The sequence below is a fragment of the Dama dama genome, chromosome 7, assembly GCF_033118175.1.
Source record: "Dama dama isolate Ldn47 chromosome 7, ASM3311817v1, whole genome shotgun sequence".
Lineage (NCBI taxonomy): Eukaryota > Metazoa > Chordata > Mammalia > Artiodactyla > Cervidae > Dama > Dama dama.
In genome coordinates this window covers 39,783,489-39,799,557 of record NC_083687.1, presented here as the reverse complement: position 1 = coordinate 39,799,557, position 16,069 = coordinate 39,783,489, and the positions used below count along the sequence as shown (strand labels likewise).

Sequence of the window (16,069 nt, the reverse complement as noted above, 5' to 3'; positions counted from 1 at the left end):
GTTGTTCCATGTCTGGTTCTAACTGTTGCTTCTTGATTTGCATACATGTTTCTCAGGAGGCAGGTAAGGTGCTCTGGCATTGGTCAGGATTGTGTCAAGGGGTGTCTCTAGAGGTGGCTGAGACTTCCCTGGTGGCTCAGATGGTAAAGAATCTGCCTGCAGTTCAGGAGACGGGGGTTACATCCCTGGGTCATGAAGATCCCCTGGCCAAGGGAATGGCCACCCACTCCAGTATTGTTGCCTGGAGAATCCCATGGACAGAGCAACTCTAACCTTGGCGGGCTACTGAGAGACTAACACAAGGACCAGGTGACCTCAGTGTGGCTGTGTTCCTGCGGATTGTTCCGTCTGAGGCCTTCCAGCACTGGAGCGGTAGGCTGTTGGTTAAAGCCGGGTCTTGATGCAAAAATGGCTGCCACCACTGTCCTTACCCCTCCCCCAATGGGCCACAGCCAAGCCCTGTCTCCACAGGAGATCCTCCAGGACCCATAGGTCCAGCCCCAGCTCCTATGGAGTTGACTACTCTGGGCTGGCTCCCAGTGTGTACAAAACCTTGTCTGTGCCCACAAGAGTGGACTCTGTCTCCCCCAGTCCTGTACTCAAGCCCCTCTGACCTCCAAGGCCAGATGCTCTGGGGTCCCTCCTCTCAGGGCTGGACCTTCATGCTGGGGAGCGTGATGTGGGAGATCTTGTGAGAGAACCGCTGTGATATCATTCTTTTCCAGTCTATGGGCTGCCCACCTGGTGGACATAGGATTTGACTGTGCTGTGAAAGCACCCCTCCTGCCGTCTCGTGTGGCTTCTTCTTTCTCTTTGAATATAAAATATCATTTGGGGTAGGCTCCAGTCTTCTTGGTCGATGGCTGTTCAGCACTTAGGTGTGAGTTTTGTGATTTCCGGAGAGGAAGTGAGCTCAAATCCTTCTACTCTGCCACGTTTTTGGAAACACAAGTTCTTTCATGATACATTCAGATGTTCACTGGGTCTCACAACTACAAGGGAAAAAAGTAGACTGCGAAATTTAAAGCAGGATTTTTAGTCACTACAGATTGAAAAGTGACAAGACAGAAAAACAAAGCCCGTCTGACACTTATATGTCAATCAGGGAAGGGTACCGTGAGAAGTGGATTTGCATACGACTGCCAATCATCTCCAGTTACTGAAATTACCCACTAGAGAGGAACAGATCTGGCCAGACCCATCTCCATTAATTTCTTCTGCCAGATTCAGAGAGTCCCCTAAGAGTTTCTGAAAAAGAATTGTTTTAAAAACACTTTTGAGAGGCAATCTATAATAGCCATTGGCAACAGCCATGCAGCTGTTAAAATTCAAATTAATTAAAATTAGATTAGGTTGAAAACTGTTTCTCAGTCACACTAGACACATTTCAAAAGCTCAGTGGCCACATGTGCTGACGGCCAACCTACTGGATGGCATTTCTGTCACTGTAGAAGCTTCTCCTGGAGAGAGCTGACCTAGGTAGGGATTTAAATGGTATACATAAGCAGAGAGGAAAGCAACACACCACTTAGGCTGAATTACTTGAAACTGACGAAAGTGACACAAATGTCAATTTCACTCTAAACAGAGGTCTGTGTGCCTTTTAAGTAAATTAGGTTGTTTTTAAAAAGAAATGGAAACCTCCTGAGAGTGATCTGGACTGATAATCATTTCTTTCCCTAAAGCTCCTGCCTAAATGCAGAATTTAGCATACTTAGTAGGTTAAATGCATGTGATCACAAACAAATCACCACTGGTGTGTGACTCCCAAGTGATAACATTCTTCCAAAAACTTTGCAAGTGTGACATCTGTTAAATCACTCACCCTCTCTGAGCCTCCATGGCCATAAATAATAAACAGGGGTAGTGACACCTACCATTCTCTCTCCTCAGCTCACTGCTCGACCTTGGATTGGTTCTACAGTCGCCCCACACTCATGGTTTTCTCAGGGCTTCGTCCTCTTACAGTGGAGCCTATCTGTGCTGCTCCCAGGGTTTGCAGCCCAACCCCCAGTGCTCCAGCTGCCCCCTCAGCACCCCCACACACTCTATACCTGCTTCACACTCCCATGGTGCAGCCTCCGGGAAAGAAAGCTCAATGCTGCTTTCTCTCAAGAGTCGGATTCCTGTTACGTGCACCATGTACATGGTACAGAATCTTTGTACCATTCATTCAAGGGTCTGATCTTAGTGGGTATTTATAAATCTGTCAGTTATTTCCTATCACTTAGAAGTGATCAAGCTATCTACTCCACGGAAGAAGGAATGAGCTCTATCTTTGGCTCACCATCCCAGTCCCAGCTTCTAGAGCGGTGCCTAGCATGCCGTGCTGTGCAACCCTATGGCCTACAGCCTGCCAGGCTCTTCTGTCCATGGGGTTCTCCAGGCAAGAATACTGAAGTGAGTTGCCCTTCTCCAGGGCATCTTTCCGACCCAGAGATCAATTAAATGATATTGAGTTAAATACAGGCACTTCTGCTATAATATGACACACATATTCCTGGAAAAAAAAATATTGCATCTAGCAACATCACGTGCTTAAAATACCAGGACTGGGGTGGGTATGTTTCGCCTCTCTAGTTCCTGTTTCTTTATCTGCATAGTGACTTAGATTTTCCAAACACTGGGGGAACCCTCAGCCATCTGATTTAGGAATGCAAATCAATGTGTCTCAACACCTGTTTAAAAAAAAAAAAAAAAAAACCTGTTTAACATAACTCCTTGTTTATTTCACGGTTCCACTTCTTTATAAAAGGTTATCTCCTCACGAGCAGCTCTCTCCTAAGAAAAGGGGCAAAAGGACCGAGGGTTACAAGTTACAAGCAGACACCTCAAAACCTATGAGACTTTTTGTAACCAGATCACTAACAAAGACAATTAGCACCTAAGCCCCAAACTCCAGGAGGATAGCTCAGCTGGACTTAAAGGCTGCTTCAGAGAGTGTTAAAATGTACAAGATAATAAAGGGCAAATGCTGGTTGGAGGGCACTGGGAAAGGGAAATGGAGCCGTGAGCATGTAGGGCTGCTCAGAGGGAGGGGACATAGGCGGTAAAACCAAGCTGGTGCAGACTCGGGGGGGCAGGTACCTCTGGGAAGAGGGAGCCTCGTGCAGGCGGGACAGCTCATGGCTTCTACCTCTGTGGCACCTGAACTGAGGGGTTTTTTTTGGCTGAAGATTATAATTCTTTTTCCACTAATCTGGCATCCCTTGTCTAGAAAAAGCTGTATATAAACCAGTTCAACTTCCATGTTATCTGGACATAACTCCTATGACCTAACTGGAATTATAGAAACAGACTTCAACCTGAAAAGGAAAAAAAAAAAAAAATCCCACCTCTAGACTCTGATACCTATACTGAGCAGTGAGTATCTTTGATCATTCCTAACCAGTGTATCCAGTCTCTGATGTACAGTAAGGCACATTTGCATGTCTATTTCCAAGCCACTTTTCTGACTGTAGCTATGGCCCAAACTTAATCTACAGAAGTCCCTGCAAATCAGTAAACAATACAAGTCAGTATTTACCGAGCACAGCCTACAGCGTCCAACACTGGGCTGGGTTCTTTGTACGTCTGCCTCATTCAATCCTGACAAAGGTGTTTTGAGATGAATTCTATTCTTACCTTCATTTTACAGTTGAGAAAACACAGGTAAAAGAGGTTAATAACTTGCCAGAGGTCACATAACCATTTCTCTGAGAGTAGAGAAATATGACTAATTCAACAGAGGAGTGAAACAATAAAAGTAATCAAGAAGAGGTTTGCGGTTCAGCTGGAGGGCTGGTGTTTGAATACACGGGGCTGACACCCGTTCCCTAAAGGCCTCGTCTGTGGGGTGAATCCAGCTCCTGCCTGCGTTCTGTCCCTCCTGGGGTGCCCCAAAGCCTCCAAAAGAGCCTAGCCCCTGGAAAAAAGAGGTAAGGGCAGTGAACTCACCCTCTGAGCTTGTAATCCAGACCCATCCCGTAGGGATTCACTACCATAAGCATCCCTTACTTATATTAGGAATGGCTCAAGGGCCACTCTGCTCCATCTGCATTACTATTTGTTGGCATCCTTCCTCCTAAAGCCTTCTCTAAGACATTTTCCCATCGAGAACGTACATAGAAACTGTCAGTACTGGCTGATTCAGTTTACCAGCTCCTAAGTCAAACACAGAGGTTACCAGACAAGTTTTCTACAGAGCAGTTGGGAACGAGGGAAACTTACTTGTACAAGCTGATGGTGGGTTCCACGGCCAGCATAACGAAGGGGGCCACCGTGTAAGAGACGGCCAGCTGAGTGGCAGCCCAGGTGACTATGTCATAAGCAACCTTGAGGGCTTTTGAAGAAAGGAAGTAATGTCTGTAGTTTTTCCTCACCTGCTCACCAAGGAAGTCGTGGGGGGCGGGGTGCAAAAAATAAAAACTTTTATTCCGTGCATGCAGGTAGTTCACCTCAGGAACACAGGAGATAAAAACTACCAAACCATCTTAGTTCTATTTTCAACCAAAAATACCATTATAGTTTTTCTCGTTATTTTTAAAAAGTACACATCCATTCACTGTGGAAAAATGTTTAAAGAACAACTAAGCAGAGTCAGATTTTTTTTTAAACATCTCCCAGAGAAAAGCATTATTGAAAAACCCTTTCAAGTCTCTTTTCTATTCATACATATTCATACTTATATTTCCAATGGCATCACTAGATGGTTAGCCTGTTTTTTTTCACTTAGCAACATAGCATGAACTTTTTTCTATGTCAGTAAATACTAATCTGACACAATTTTAATTATGGGAAACTTTGTAAACAATTTTGTGATGTATATCCTTGTAGAAAAGTCTCTGCACTGTGTCTTACTTACTTCCTTTGAATAACGGTGATAATATAATAGTGTCATAATGACACTTTTTTAAATAAATGACACAATACCATTTATTGAGTGCTTACAGCATGCCAAGCCTGTGCAAATTCTTTATGGGTATCATCTCTGATTCTCCCAACAAATCTATCAGGTAAACATCATTATGCCCATTTTACAGACAAGGAAACAAAACTCTTTGAGATGAAAAATGCTGGGTGTCAAAGGATTTGTAGGTCTTTGGACACAGAGTTGTTTCCAGAAAGACACCCAATTTCCAGATGCCAGAACCAAAGACAGATTTGAAACAATGGCTGGTTTAAAGGCAGGTCAGCCCCAAAGCACGAAAGTCATCCCAGGGCTGCCTAGGAGGGTAAGGACTCTTCCTTGGCTCTAAGGTCCTCTAGACACAGGCTGGAAGTCCATCCATGGGCAGTACTGAGAAGCATGTAAGAGATTTCATTAAGTAACTTCCTAGGCCTGAGACACTTCATGAGTGTTTGAGTTCATTCTCCCTTCAGGGGAGAAAAATGGAAACACTGTTCTGTCAACCCTCTCTCCATCACTTATCTGGCTCATTTGTGGAAGACGTTCCAAGGTCACCTGAGAGGCTTTACATACTGGGTTGGCCCAAAAGTTCATTTGGGCTTTTGCAAAAGATGTTACAGAAAAACTTGAACAAATTTTTGGCCCAACCCAATAAATCAATGCTTTTATAGCAATTAAGATCAACTGAACGAAAGACAATTTTAAGAAATAATACTCTGAATGTATTAACAAAATTCTAGCCTTTGTCCTTCCATCTGTTTTTAGTTATATGACCTAAGTTGGTATATGAATGGGAAAAAAGAAAATGCTTGCTTTCACTGCACAAATATGTACAATATACACTTTTATTGTTCTTGTGTAGTCACTAAGTCATGTCTGACTCTTTTGTGACCCCCATGGACTGTAGCCCAGCCAGGCTCCTCTGTCCATGGGATTTCCCAGGCAACAATAGTGAACTGGGTTGCTATGAAACTTTAAACTGTGCTAATCAGAATAATCAATTACCTATGTTCACACAACAAACATTTATATAAATAAAATATTGGGTCAGCTAAAAAGTTTCATACAAATTTTTCTACAAGTGCTTAAGGAGAAACACGAGTGAACTTTTTGGCCAATCTAATAAAAATTCCATGGGTGAAGAACTCTTGTTCACTGCAGTAGCCCAGCACCTACTAACATATAAAAAGGCTCCTGAAATATTAATCGAACAGATGAATTCAACAATGAGTCAGTAGCTACAAGAAATGGGAAAGAAATCCTTCTCTACCCACTTTCTCCACTGAACAAACAGGAAGATGTGATGCGTTTATATGAGCTGTTTCCCATTTGTAATAGATGTTATGTCTCTATACTCAGCGGCAGACCAGGAATAGGGACCATATCCCTTCTGTTCTCCATTTTTTCCTCCAGTAACCATCACAGCACTTGGCATGTAGGAGGCACTCAATAAACATATTTTTAAAAAATAAAAGAATCAGTGAATAGCTTTGTTAGGGCTCCTAAACCCACATCTAAAATACCAGCTCAACAAATCTCATTGAAAGCTCTTGGCACCTGAATCAGTATCAGGTACTGAAGTGAAATAAAATTCAAAGCTCTTCTGACAGAATACACAGACTTGTCATTACTTTTGTACATGTTCACCTCATTTTTGAGGACAGTCATGTTTGTTTTTTTTATTTGTCATTATTCTTGCTCTGCAGCCAGCAAATCATAGGAACAGTCTAGGACAAACTGAAGGCTACTCCTAAAACCTAGAGAACTAAATTTATAAAATTCACAAAAGACTTTAATCCAATTAAATTAAGTTTGTGTAAACACAAGAGGTTAGAGAAATCTTTAAAAGAACAGTTCCTGTGGCTGCAATTTTTACAGTTGCTCAGAGATCAAATTATTTTTAGGTGTAGGATTATGAAGAGAGACATTATGTATAGTATAAGCAAAACAAAGTTTTATGGAATCTCCATGAATGAATAATGATGCTATGCTATGCATGCTAAGTCGCTTCGTCGTGTGCGACCCTGCGGACAGCAGCCCACCAGGCTCCTCTGTCCATGGGATTCTCTAGGCAAGAATACTGGAGTGGGTTGCCATTTCCTTCTCTATGAATAATGTTAGTCACCTGTAATTAGTAGCCTTTAATGATTAAAAATATTTTCATCTCTTAAGGTACTAAACATTGTTCCTAAGAGTCCTTTTGTTTTGCAAACACTCCCTGTAAGTAATATGAAAATAAAACAGTTAACCATTTTATGACCGTAACTTCCTATATACTGAAATATTTCTCTAATGGGAAGACTTCTGTTGATTTCTCAAAACATCACTCTCACCATGGTCCCCAACCTGCTGGGACCTAAAAGACAACACACACACAGACATCTGATTACTAAGGAGAACACCCTATAACCGAAGGAAGCTTACCGTTCTGGCTGCTAGAGTGACAAGGATTCCAGTTAAGAAAGTGAAGTAGTACCCAGGGTAGACACCGTGCCATAATGCAGACAGGATGAAGGTCAGCACTGTGGGGTACCAGGGAACCCGCTCGTAGCACACACTGGAGACAGGAAGGTACAATGAGCCTCAGGTCAAACATGTCAGGAATTTTCACCGCCACCTGCATCTTTTTGGATCCAATCATGCAGAAATCACTTGATGATCCATTGATGGCATGCCTGCCTAACCCTCATCAGGGACTTTCAGTGTAGTCCAAGCAGCCTTGAACTCTAGTTTTCTTAAACACTAAGAGTCATGTCTGACTCTCTTGTAACCCCAAGGACTATAGCCCGCCAAGCTCCTTTATCCATGGGATTTCCCAGGAAAGAATACTGGAGTGGGTTGCCATTTCCTTCTCTAGGGGATCTTCCAGACTGGAAAGTGCCATTGGCTTTAAAAACATTTAGAACCAGATAAGGGTCCTCATTTAGTGGAAATAATTTACTTTCCACACTGGCCCCAATGCCACCTTAAACAACAACAACAACAAAAAACAATACTGCAGCCTTCTCATCTCTCTTGGCCATGACTCCAGCACAAAATCAACACGTCCGTTACAGGACCTCTTCAGTTCTCAGTGTCCATCGGATTCCAATCCATGAATTTGCCTTCAAGAGTGAGAGCGTTATGAGAGTCCAGGAACTGCCAGGAAATACCCTGGGGAGCTCCAGCTTCTTGGTAGTTTATTAAAACAAAGTGACAGGGGACTTCCTCCCAAATCCAGTCTAGAGATTGACAGTGGTACCCTGGGGAGCAACTTCATGGCTTCCTAAATGAGACAGCCCAGATGAAAAATAAATCCCAACAGTCAAAAGTAACTGAGTTAAAACCAAAGGATCACAGCTTTCTCTTTATGGGAAGAGAGGGAATGCATTTGAGGAAAGAAACAAGGATGGAATTCCACGTGTGATATTTCTTCTTAAACGAGCGGTACTTTTCATGGATGTTTATTTCTTACTTCTCTGTATCTTCATGTATGAATGAAATATTCCGTTTTCTAAAATGATTTTTTAAAAATATTTTTTTATATATGTTCACATAAAAAATGTTTATGGAGAACAAGCTCCTAGCGGAGACTATAGGATTCTCAATACATTGGGGTCATTCAATACACAGAAATAGAGGTTTATGCTAAAATGATTCACAAAATTAATAGCAGTACCTTAAGGGCAAATTTTCAAAATGTGCATGTTCAGATTAATTGCATGAGTTTACTCTGGTAGAACTGTTATACACTGTCTCTTCTTTGACCCCAATGTTTTAACAAGATGAAAAATGCTACTTATCAAAAACAGTAGAACTGACAGTTTAATATTTTTATACTCTCTCTGCATTCATGTATTAGGAATATTCATGAGCTAGCGTCTGTTGCTTCGAGGATAGCATGTCATTAGTTCCATAAGCAGTAATATTTCTAATTTTGGAATGGGTGGAAAAACAAAAGGACAGAGAAATACAAAAAATACAAAGTTAAAAAGCATCAACATGTGGGGGGGTACCATAAAGTTTTCAATGCTACAGATAAAATAAACAGCAGTCCTCCGTGACACTGCCCCTCCCTGACATCTGAGCAATGGACTCTCCTCTAGGTAAGCAGCTGCACATCACAGAGGTTAAGAGCCTGGCTCTGGAGATGTGCTGGACTCATGCTTATTACTCCTTAGCTGTGTGACTTTGGGCAAGTTACACAAGCCCTCTGTGCCTCACTTTCCTCATCTGTAAAATGGAGATAGTAAGTACCAACACTTCATGGGATTGCTATGAGGATTAAATGAGTACCTGGTACACAGGAATGGCATTAGCAAGTATTTGGTACAGTGAAATAAATATACTACATTGTGACCTTCTCAAATTATTCCTGCTTTTTCGTTGACACAGCATAGATGTTAATACCAAACAAAAGTGCCAGCTGACACGACCCGGCAGACTACGGCTGTTCATCTAATGCTGCCCATCTAAACATATCCCAGTGCCATGAGTAACAAGGTCATTTTTGTTTTCCTTACCGCTTTAGCCAAGTAGCTGTCTGAATATTCCAGTTCTCTACGTACATTTTGAAACTTGTGGCAGTCTAGAAAGGAGAAAATAACACCTATCATTAGCTTTAAATATCCCCAGAAACGGAAAGTCCTCCCCAGAATTTCCCTGGCGGCAGGCTAGAGGTGCTATTTCCACAGTGACTGACTCAGTGTACACAGTCAGACTTTATGGGCTTCACAAGATTTCCTTTGCAACTAAAACTTGGCTTGCAGAGTCTCAATTTCTCTCAAAATCTATTTTCAAATTTTAGGATGACCGAAAGAATGTGTTGTGGGTTTTCCTTCCATTCCGGTTAAACACAAAACCCAAGTCATCTGAATTTTAAAACTAAACCCTCTAAAATGGGATTTGCTACAGGAAAAGCTTCATCCTGTGAATTTAAGGCCCTTCCAGAGACACCTTGAATTCAGTTGTCATCGTTTCACTCTGGGGCCAGCTGTAAACTAGGTCAGTCTGGTGCAGTTATTCTGCAAGGAGCTACACAGGTTCAAATGCTTCCAATTGTATCTAGAATAGTAAGGAGATTTCACGCATGAAGGAGTCACAATACAGAAAAGGAAACAAGAAAATATCACCCCGCCGGCATGACGCAGGTAGGTCAACCATGCAGAAAGATTCCAAAATAAGTCATAAATTGGGTTTCCTAATTCCAAAAAAAAAAAATAAATAATAATAAAGGCTGGGTGTAGAAAGCATGTAGCACACATTTAAGAACTAGAATTCCTAATGAAGTTGGCAAATGTAGATGTCACTGTTTTCTGTTTCAACCATAAGAAAATTTTAGGCCACACGTTGGCCTAATGTAATATGTTTAGAAGGAATGGAGGAAGAGGGAGAATGCATCAAGGATGGACAGACAGATTTGTCTACTACGAGCTTTTAGTTTCAAAACCCTAAGGCAGGGGTCTCCAACCTCCAGGATCTAATGCCGGATGATCTGAGGTGGAGCTGATGTAATAACAATAGATATGAGGCACACAATAGACGTAATGAGCTTGAATCACCCTAAAACCATTCCCTGCCCCTGGTCCAGGAAAAAAGTGTCTTCCACGAAACTGGTCCCTGGTGAGGTCTGCTGCCCTAAGGAGTTTTATTTATCCATTTAGCCATCTTCCATGGCTAATAAAATGCTATCCACACAGATCTAAAAGTGCCTAAATTCAATCAGACTTCCTTGGTGGTCCTACTTAGCTCCTGGCTGTATATCAGCTTCACCGGAAATACAAACTTTCTCCTCCTGGTGTTCTATCAGAATAAATACATGACTCAGCATCCCCCAGAACACGTGCGCACAGTGAGGGGGCTCTGTCTTCAGGGCCGCAGTGGAGGGGTTGGTGGGCAGCCGGAGGTCCAGGGGACCCACCCTGAAGGCCCATTTACCCTCAGCACGCCAAAGCAGCCAGCCGGGGTCCGAGGGTTTTGAGGGTGACGAGAATTTTAGTGGGAAAGGGGAGGAAAGTCAGAACACGTTGCTCTCTGACATCATCTATATAGAAAAACAAAAGAGAGGTTGTTCTGGAGGCTGGATTGTGTCCATTGAAATGAAGAGAAGCCCCAGGTATCAAGCAGTTGGAGGCGGTCCCCCAGGCCTCCCTGTGGCCTTGTTCCCACCGAATGTGGCTGGCAGGGGGTCAGTCTCCACCTCCGGGGTTTCCTGCCCCACACGGACATCCTCTTTCTGCCTAGACTCTCCAGTGGCATAGCCAACAGCAACCATGGGTCTCTTGGCTGGAGAACCAGTACTTCTGTGTGTTGAGAATCATGCCCTCCGGCTGCAAGGAGGAAAACAGCCAGAGGCTTGGCATTCCCTTCAGCGCTGAGGAATGACAACGCTGAGAATATCAAGAAGGATGGGGCCCCACAGAGATCACCTCTAGAGATGGAAATGATAATACCGAGAACTGTGGTCCAAGAACAAAGCCAGTGAAAGAGAAAACACCACTCTAATTCTAGAGGCCTAAAAGCTGTGCACTGTTGTAATTCTTAAAAGCAGATGCATTATAAATGTTTCCAAAGGAGCCACAGAGAACACTGGCAATACAATGCTAGTCTGTATCTTTGAGGAAAGGAGAATGTCACCAAGAGAAAATGACATGAAAATGTACTTTCTAGTTGATGACAACAGGAATGTAAACAACAAAAAGATTTTCCTGGCTCTTTGGCGGGCTTTCCATGTGTCATTGTTACTAGAACCATTAATAATGCCAAGAAAGTAGGTACCTTAAAAAAAAAAAAAAATATATATATATATATATATATAAGGAAAAGAGTTCTGAGACACAGAATGTTTCAGAGACTGCTGGAGCCAGCATTCCCCGATAGTGGCTTTTTCCTGGACACTAACGACGACCTCCCATGTATATCACACTCACAGCACACCGTTTGCTGTATTCACAATGGCAGCGTCATTCAAAAGCATGATACACTCACCTCAATTTTCCAGATGTTTAGGTTAGAAAGCAGATCCCAAGAGAAATTTCCATTCTTATCCACTCCGCTGAACCCAAAGCCAGCTGCATTATTCACTGCATCAGCTATGGTTTTTAAAACAACACATTAGGACGTGGGACAAAAGTCACATTGCTGCTTTCAAAGATAACTAAATGTCTGTCTAGCTTTAAGAGGAAGAGAGATGGCTGCAGTTTCCTTGAGTAAGAAACCAAAATAAATTTACAGGATCTCCTGGTACTACTAAAAGTCAGAGTTTTGGCTCTTGGGTGACGTCAACTTTTATTCATTCATTTCTATTCATTCTCTAGCATTTCGTGAGCACCTGCTAAGTAAGAAGGAAGATGCTCACAGAATGTGCAGAATGAGAAAAAGAGAGATGAAGAAACAAAACAAAGAAATAGCAAGATTTAGAGGCCAACTAGATATAAGGGGAGAAAGGGAAAAAGGTGGAATTATTTACATATAAGCTCAGAAGAGAGGGAACTCCATCCAAGGGCTGTCATTAAAGATGGCAGGAGACAGGCTATCGATAGCATCACATCTGGAAGAGAATCAGCTCTGAAAGAGAAACTGAAGCTCATTCTGGACATGTTAAGCATGACACGTCAGTAGGGACATCAGTTGGGATGGCCAAGATAAAGTTAGAACAATTTAGAACTTACGACAAAGAATAGTACCAGAGCTGTGAATTTGGAGGCAGCTGCCATAAAGGCCACATGCATACATGCTAAGTCACTTCAGTCAGTGTACGACTCTTTGCTACCCCATGGACTGTAGCCCGCCAGGCTCCTCTGTTCGTGGGATTCTCCAGGCAAGAATACTGGAGTGGGTTGTCATGCCCTTCTCCAGGGGATCTTCCTGACTCAGGGATAAAACCCACATCTCTCATGTCTTCTGCATTGGTAGGCGGGTTCTTTACCACGAGCTCCACCTGGGAAGCCCGCCAAAGAGGCCACACATGGATGCAATGACCAAAGCCACCCTACCCACAAAGTCAGTCTAAAAGCTCCTGTGTCCACCTTTACTTCACTTCACTTCACTGAACTCTGTGAAACCGTCCCCCTGCTGTATTTCATTTCTAATCAGTTCCTTAATGATATTTTTTACACTCAAAGAGAGACCTGATGAAATCAACACACTTGTATTATGATGGCCAAGATATCTTCTTTCAAGTTTACTCTGTTAGAATATTTCCTTAAAAATAATCAAATGAGCTTTTTAACAGATTAAAAGGAAAAATATGGTCATATTAACAGATACAGAGATGACATTCCATAGAATTCATCTTTTCCTAATGAAAAACAAGATCCCCTCATCAAAACCCCTAAACCTTTGCAGAGAAGAGAGCTTGTTTAACTTAATAAAGCAATCTACAGAGAACAAATAAAAAAGCAGCAAATGTACTTACTTGATGCCTGCTTCCAACTTTTGACAGTTATGAATAAAGCTGCTATAAACATAAAAAATCAAACTAATGAAGTTGTAGAGCCTGAGATCTGGGGGAGATGTCAGAGAAACCCTTCCCATAGCTTTGGTCATTCCGTTTCTAGGGGAGTTCAAGTCCAACTCACGTTGGACTTCTGAAGGGCCAGTGGGAAGAAAAACCAGCCCCCTCGAAGTTGGCCTGCTTCCCCTTTGGCATTGTTGATGACTTAAAACTGCTTATCTTACGCTTAGCTTTCCTGTAAAATAATCTGGTTTCTTTCAGAGAAGGGAGGAAAGAAAGGAGTCCTGAAATCTCTTCCTCCCATGCCGACTGGAGGGAAATTCGGTGGAAAAGGAGGACACAGCCAGGGTGCAGCAGCTAAGAGATCATGAATTTACACTCTGTGGGCACAAACAGCGAAGCACAGAATTAAACAAGACCAGGGGAGGACGCGCTCCCGAGGGCTGGGCTGACAGTGCTGGGACCAGCACAGCAATCCAGGCATGCCCTGTCCAGGCTCCAGCCTCAGATCTAACACACACAGAAGAATAACAACTTTTTTTTTTTTTTTGGTCCTTAAATATTTCCCCAGGATTCTGAAAAGCATTCCACAGACATTTCTCATTTAATGCTCACAATGGTGTGAAGATGGTGACTCACACTACCATCGTCGTGGGAACGGTGATCTCTTGGGTTCCTTTCTCCACTTGGGAGTGGGGTCAATTCACAGCCTTGGGAGAGCTGTCTAACTTCTAGGAAACTGTTCTCTTGAGTGGATGTCATAACATTGTACCACACTGTACCTATTTTAAAGGGATGTTGAAAGGATTAAACCAAATTGAATATATGTAGAGTGCATAATACAGGGCCTGGCCCAAGTCAACATTCAAGAATGGTTAGCTGCCACCATCATCATCATTATTACTGCCACCCCCATCTTGTTAGTAAGGCGGCTAAAGCTGAGTGACGTTAACATTAAGATCATTCAGTCCCGCCAGGCGTGCAGGACTTCCCTGGTGGGCCAGTGGTTACGACTTCGCCTTCCAATGCAGGTTCGATTCCCTGGGTGGGGAGCCAAGATCCCACATGCCTTCAGGTCAAAAAACCAAAACATAAATCCGATGCAATACTGTAACAAATGCAATAAAAACTATAAAAACGGTCCACATCAAAAAAAAAAAAAAAAAAAGGTCACTCAGGTGGTAAAATTCTGATTCCACCAGGCTGATATTGGCTAGGAGCCATCTGAAAGATAAATGTAAGAACCAGAAGAGGTGACTCTCAGAACTGCCTCAGTCAGACGTGGTTGGAATTCCCTGCTCCCCCTAGTGCATCCTGCCACCTTTTATCCAAGACTGTTCTTGCCTTAGAGCAGTTAGAATGTCTAAGTTCACCAACCCAAAACTGGCTTCACTTGCATTCTACACGGCCCTAACATATGACGGAAGATAAATTCGCTGGACACCCCTATTTGGGCATCTTTGATCTTTAGAACACAGCCTGGGCTATAATTGAGCCTCACTAATTAGTACTCATTAGTAGGAGAAAAAACACTAGCCTCAAATCCTAAGTCCAAAGAAAATAGCTCTATTCTTTCGATAGAAACGGTAACTTCATCTAGACGTACACAGTGCAAGTCGGCTGAGATTCATCAAGAGGCCAGCTTTAAGGATTAAATTTATAATTGTGTATAATTAGTACATCAATTATATGGAAATGGTGTTTGAAGGAGCTGGATAAAACAATTATTCGGTTAAGCAGTTTAAATATTCCCTGTTACACTATTCATTGCATCTTTACTCATAAATAATACAAAGGTTAATTTCAGACCAGCCCATGCAATCTAAACTATTACAAACTTCAAATTGAGGCCATGCAAATTAAGGAAGCGTTTCTACTGAAGCTACCAAAAACAATGAAGAAAGGGTGGTGGGGAAGAAAAGACAAAGAGGTAAGTCCACAGCGAAAGCAAGCTGTGGGAAGGGTTATTTCTCTTCTCTAAATATCTGGAGTCACTCCACAAAGGACAGAGTGAGGCTGGACAGCCCTGTGCCCTGTAACCGCCTCCCCACCCAGATTCCCGCCAGCACAACCCACCTCGTGTTAGACTTGCCCTACAAGGCCACGGAATGGCCTTTCTTTCCTCCTTAAATCAGGAGCCGATTTATTCCAGAAGCCAGCCCATAAGCCCTGGGGTACAGAATATGGGAGCAGGAACGGGAGGAAGAAGCGGGAAAGAAAGGAAAGAAAAGCGAAGAAGCAGAAGTTAGGACAGGAGTGAGAGATTCTATCACACACCCTCTCCAGGTTGGAGCAAGGTGAAAAGTCTACTTCACATAGAAAAACACACCCAGTGTTCCCAGGAGCGCTCCATCCATAGGAGGCATAATGCCTACCTACTACGGAAATGACTCTTCAATAACAAAGCATCTGCAGGAAAGGCAATCAGATACAAGGAGACTCTGGGGGCCTTGCCCAAGGACCAGTCCGTACGCATCATCTCCTCTGTCATCCTGTCACAGCTCTGGGGGTGTATTGCCTGGTGGGTATATGTGTCTGTGGCCCCACCGAGTGCAATGACCTTGAGGGCTGAGATGTCCTACCTTTGAGTTCCTCATAGCACAGAGTCCGGTACTCAACAAAAACTCCTTGCATTCAACTGAATGGGACCGGGAACAAACTTTCCCACACAGCAAATTTTGGAAAAGCTCTTACGTCTCTCTCTGGTCAAGTGTGACATATATCCTGCACTGGACTGCACCTGTCTC

At 42.9% G+C, this 16,069-nt stretch overlaps 1 protein-coding gene across 5 annotated transcripts in view; it reads right to left on the bottom strand.

Annotated features, from left to right (window-relative positions):
- The window catches only part of MBOAT1 (membrane bound O-acyltransferase domain containing 1), a 120,334-nt gene that overhangs the window by 19,854 nt on the left and 84,411 nt on the right, over window positions 1-16,069 (bottom strand). For 2 of the 5 annotated variants that reach the window (XR_009693636.1, XM_061147527.1), the window contains exons 9-13: window positions 12,336-12,416; window positions 11,855-11,958; window positions 9,391-9,455; window positions 7,313-7,445; window positions 4,210-4,361 (exon numbers count right to left, since the gene is read on the bottom strand). Coding sequence is in view for 2 of the 5 variants with exons in the window: in XM_061147527.1 (XP_061003510.1) it covers window positions 4,210-4,361; window positions 7,313-7,445; window positions 9,391-9,455; window positions 11,855-11,958; window positions 12,336-12,416 (535 nt within the window). In the remaining 3 variants the exon portion in view is untranslated. Of the gene's footprint in view, window positions 1-2,713; window positions 2,782-4,209; window positions 4,362-7,312; window positions 7,446-7,947; window positions 7,993-9,390; window positions 9,456-11,854; window positions 11,959-12,335; window positions 12,417-16,069 lie in introns of those variants that run through there. The other 3 variants (XR_009693638.1, XR_009693637.1, XM_061147528.1) reach the window with 3 other exon arrangements.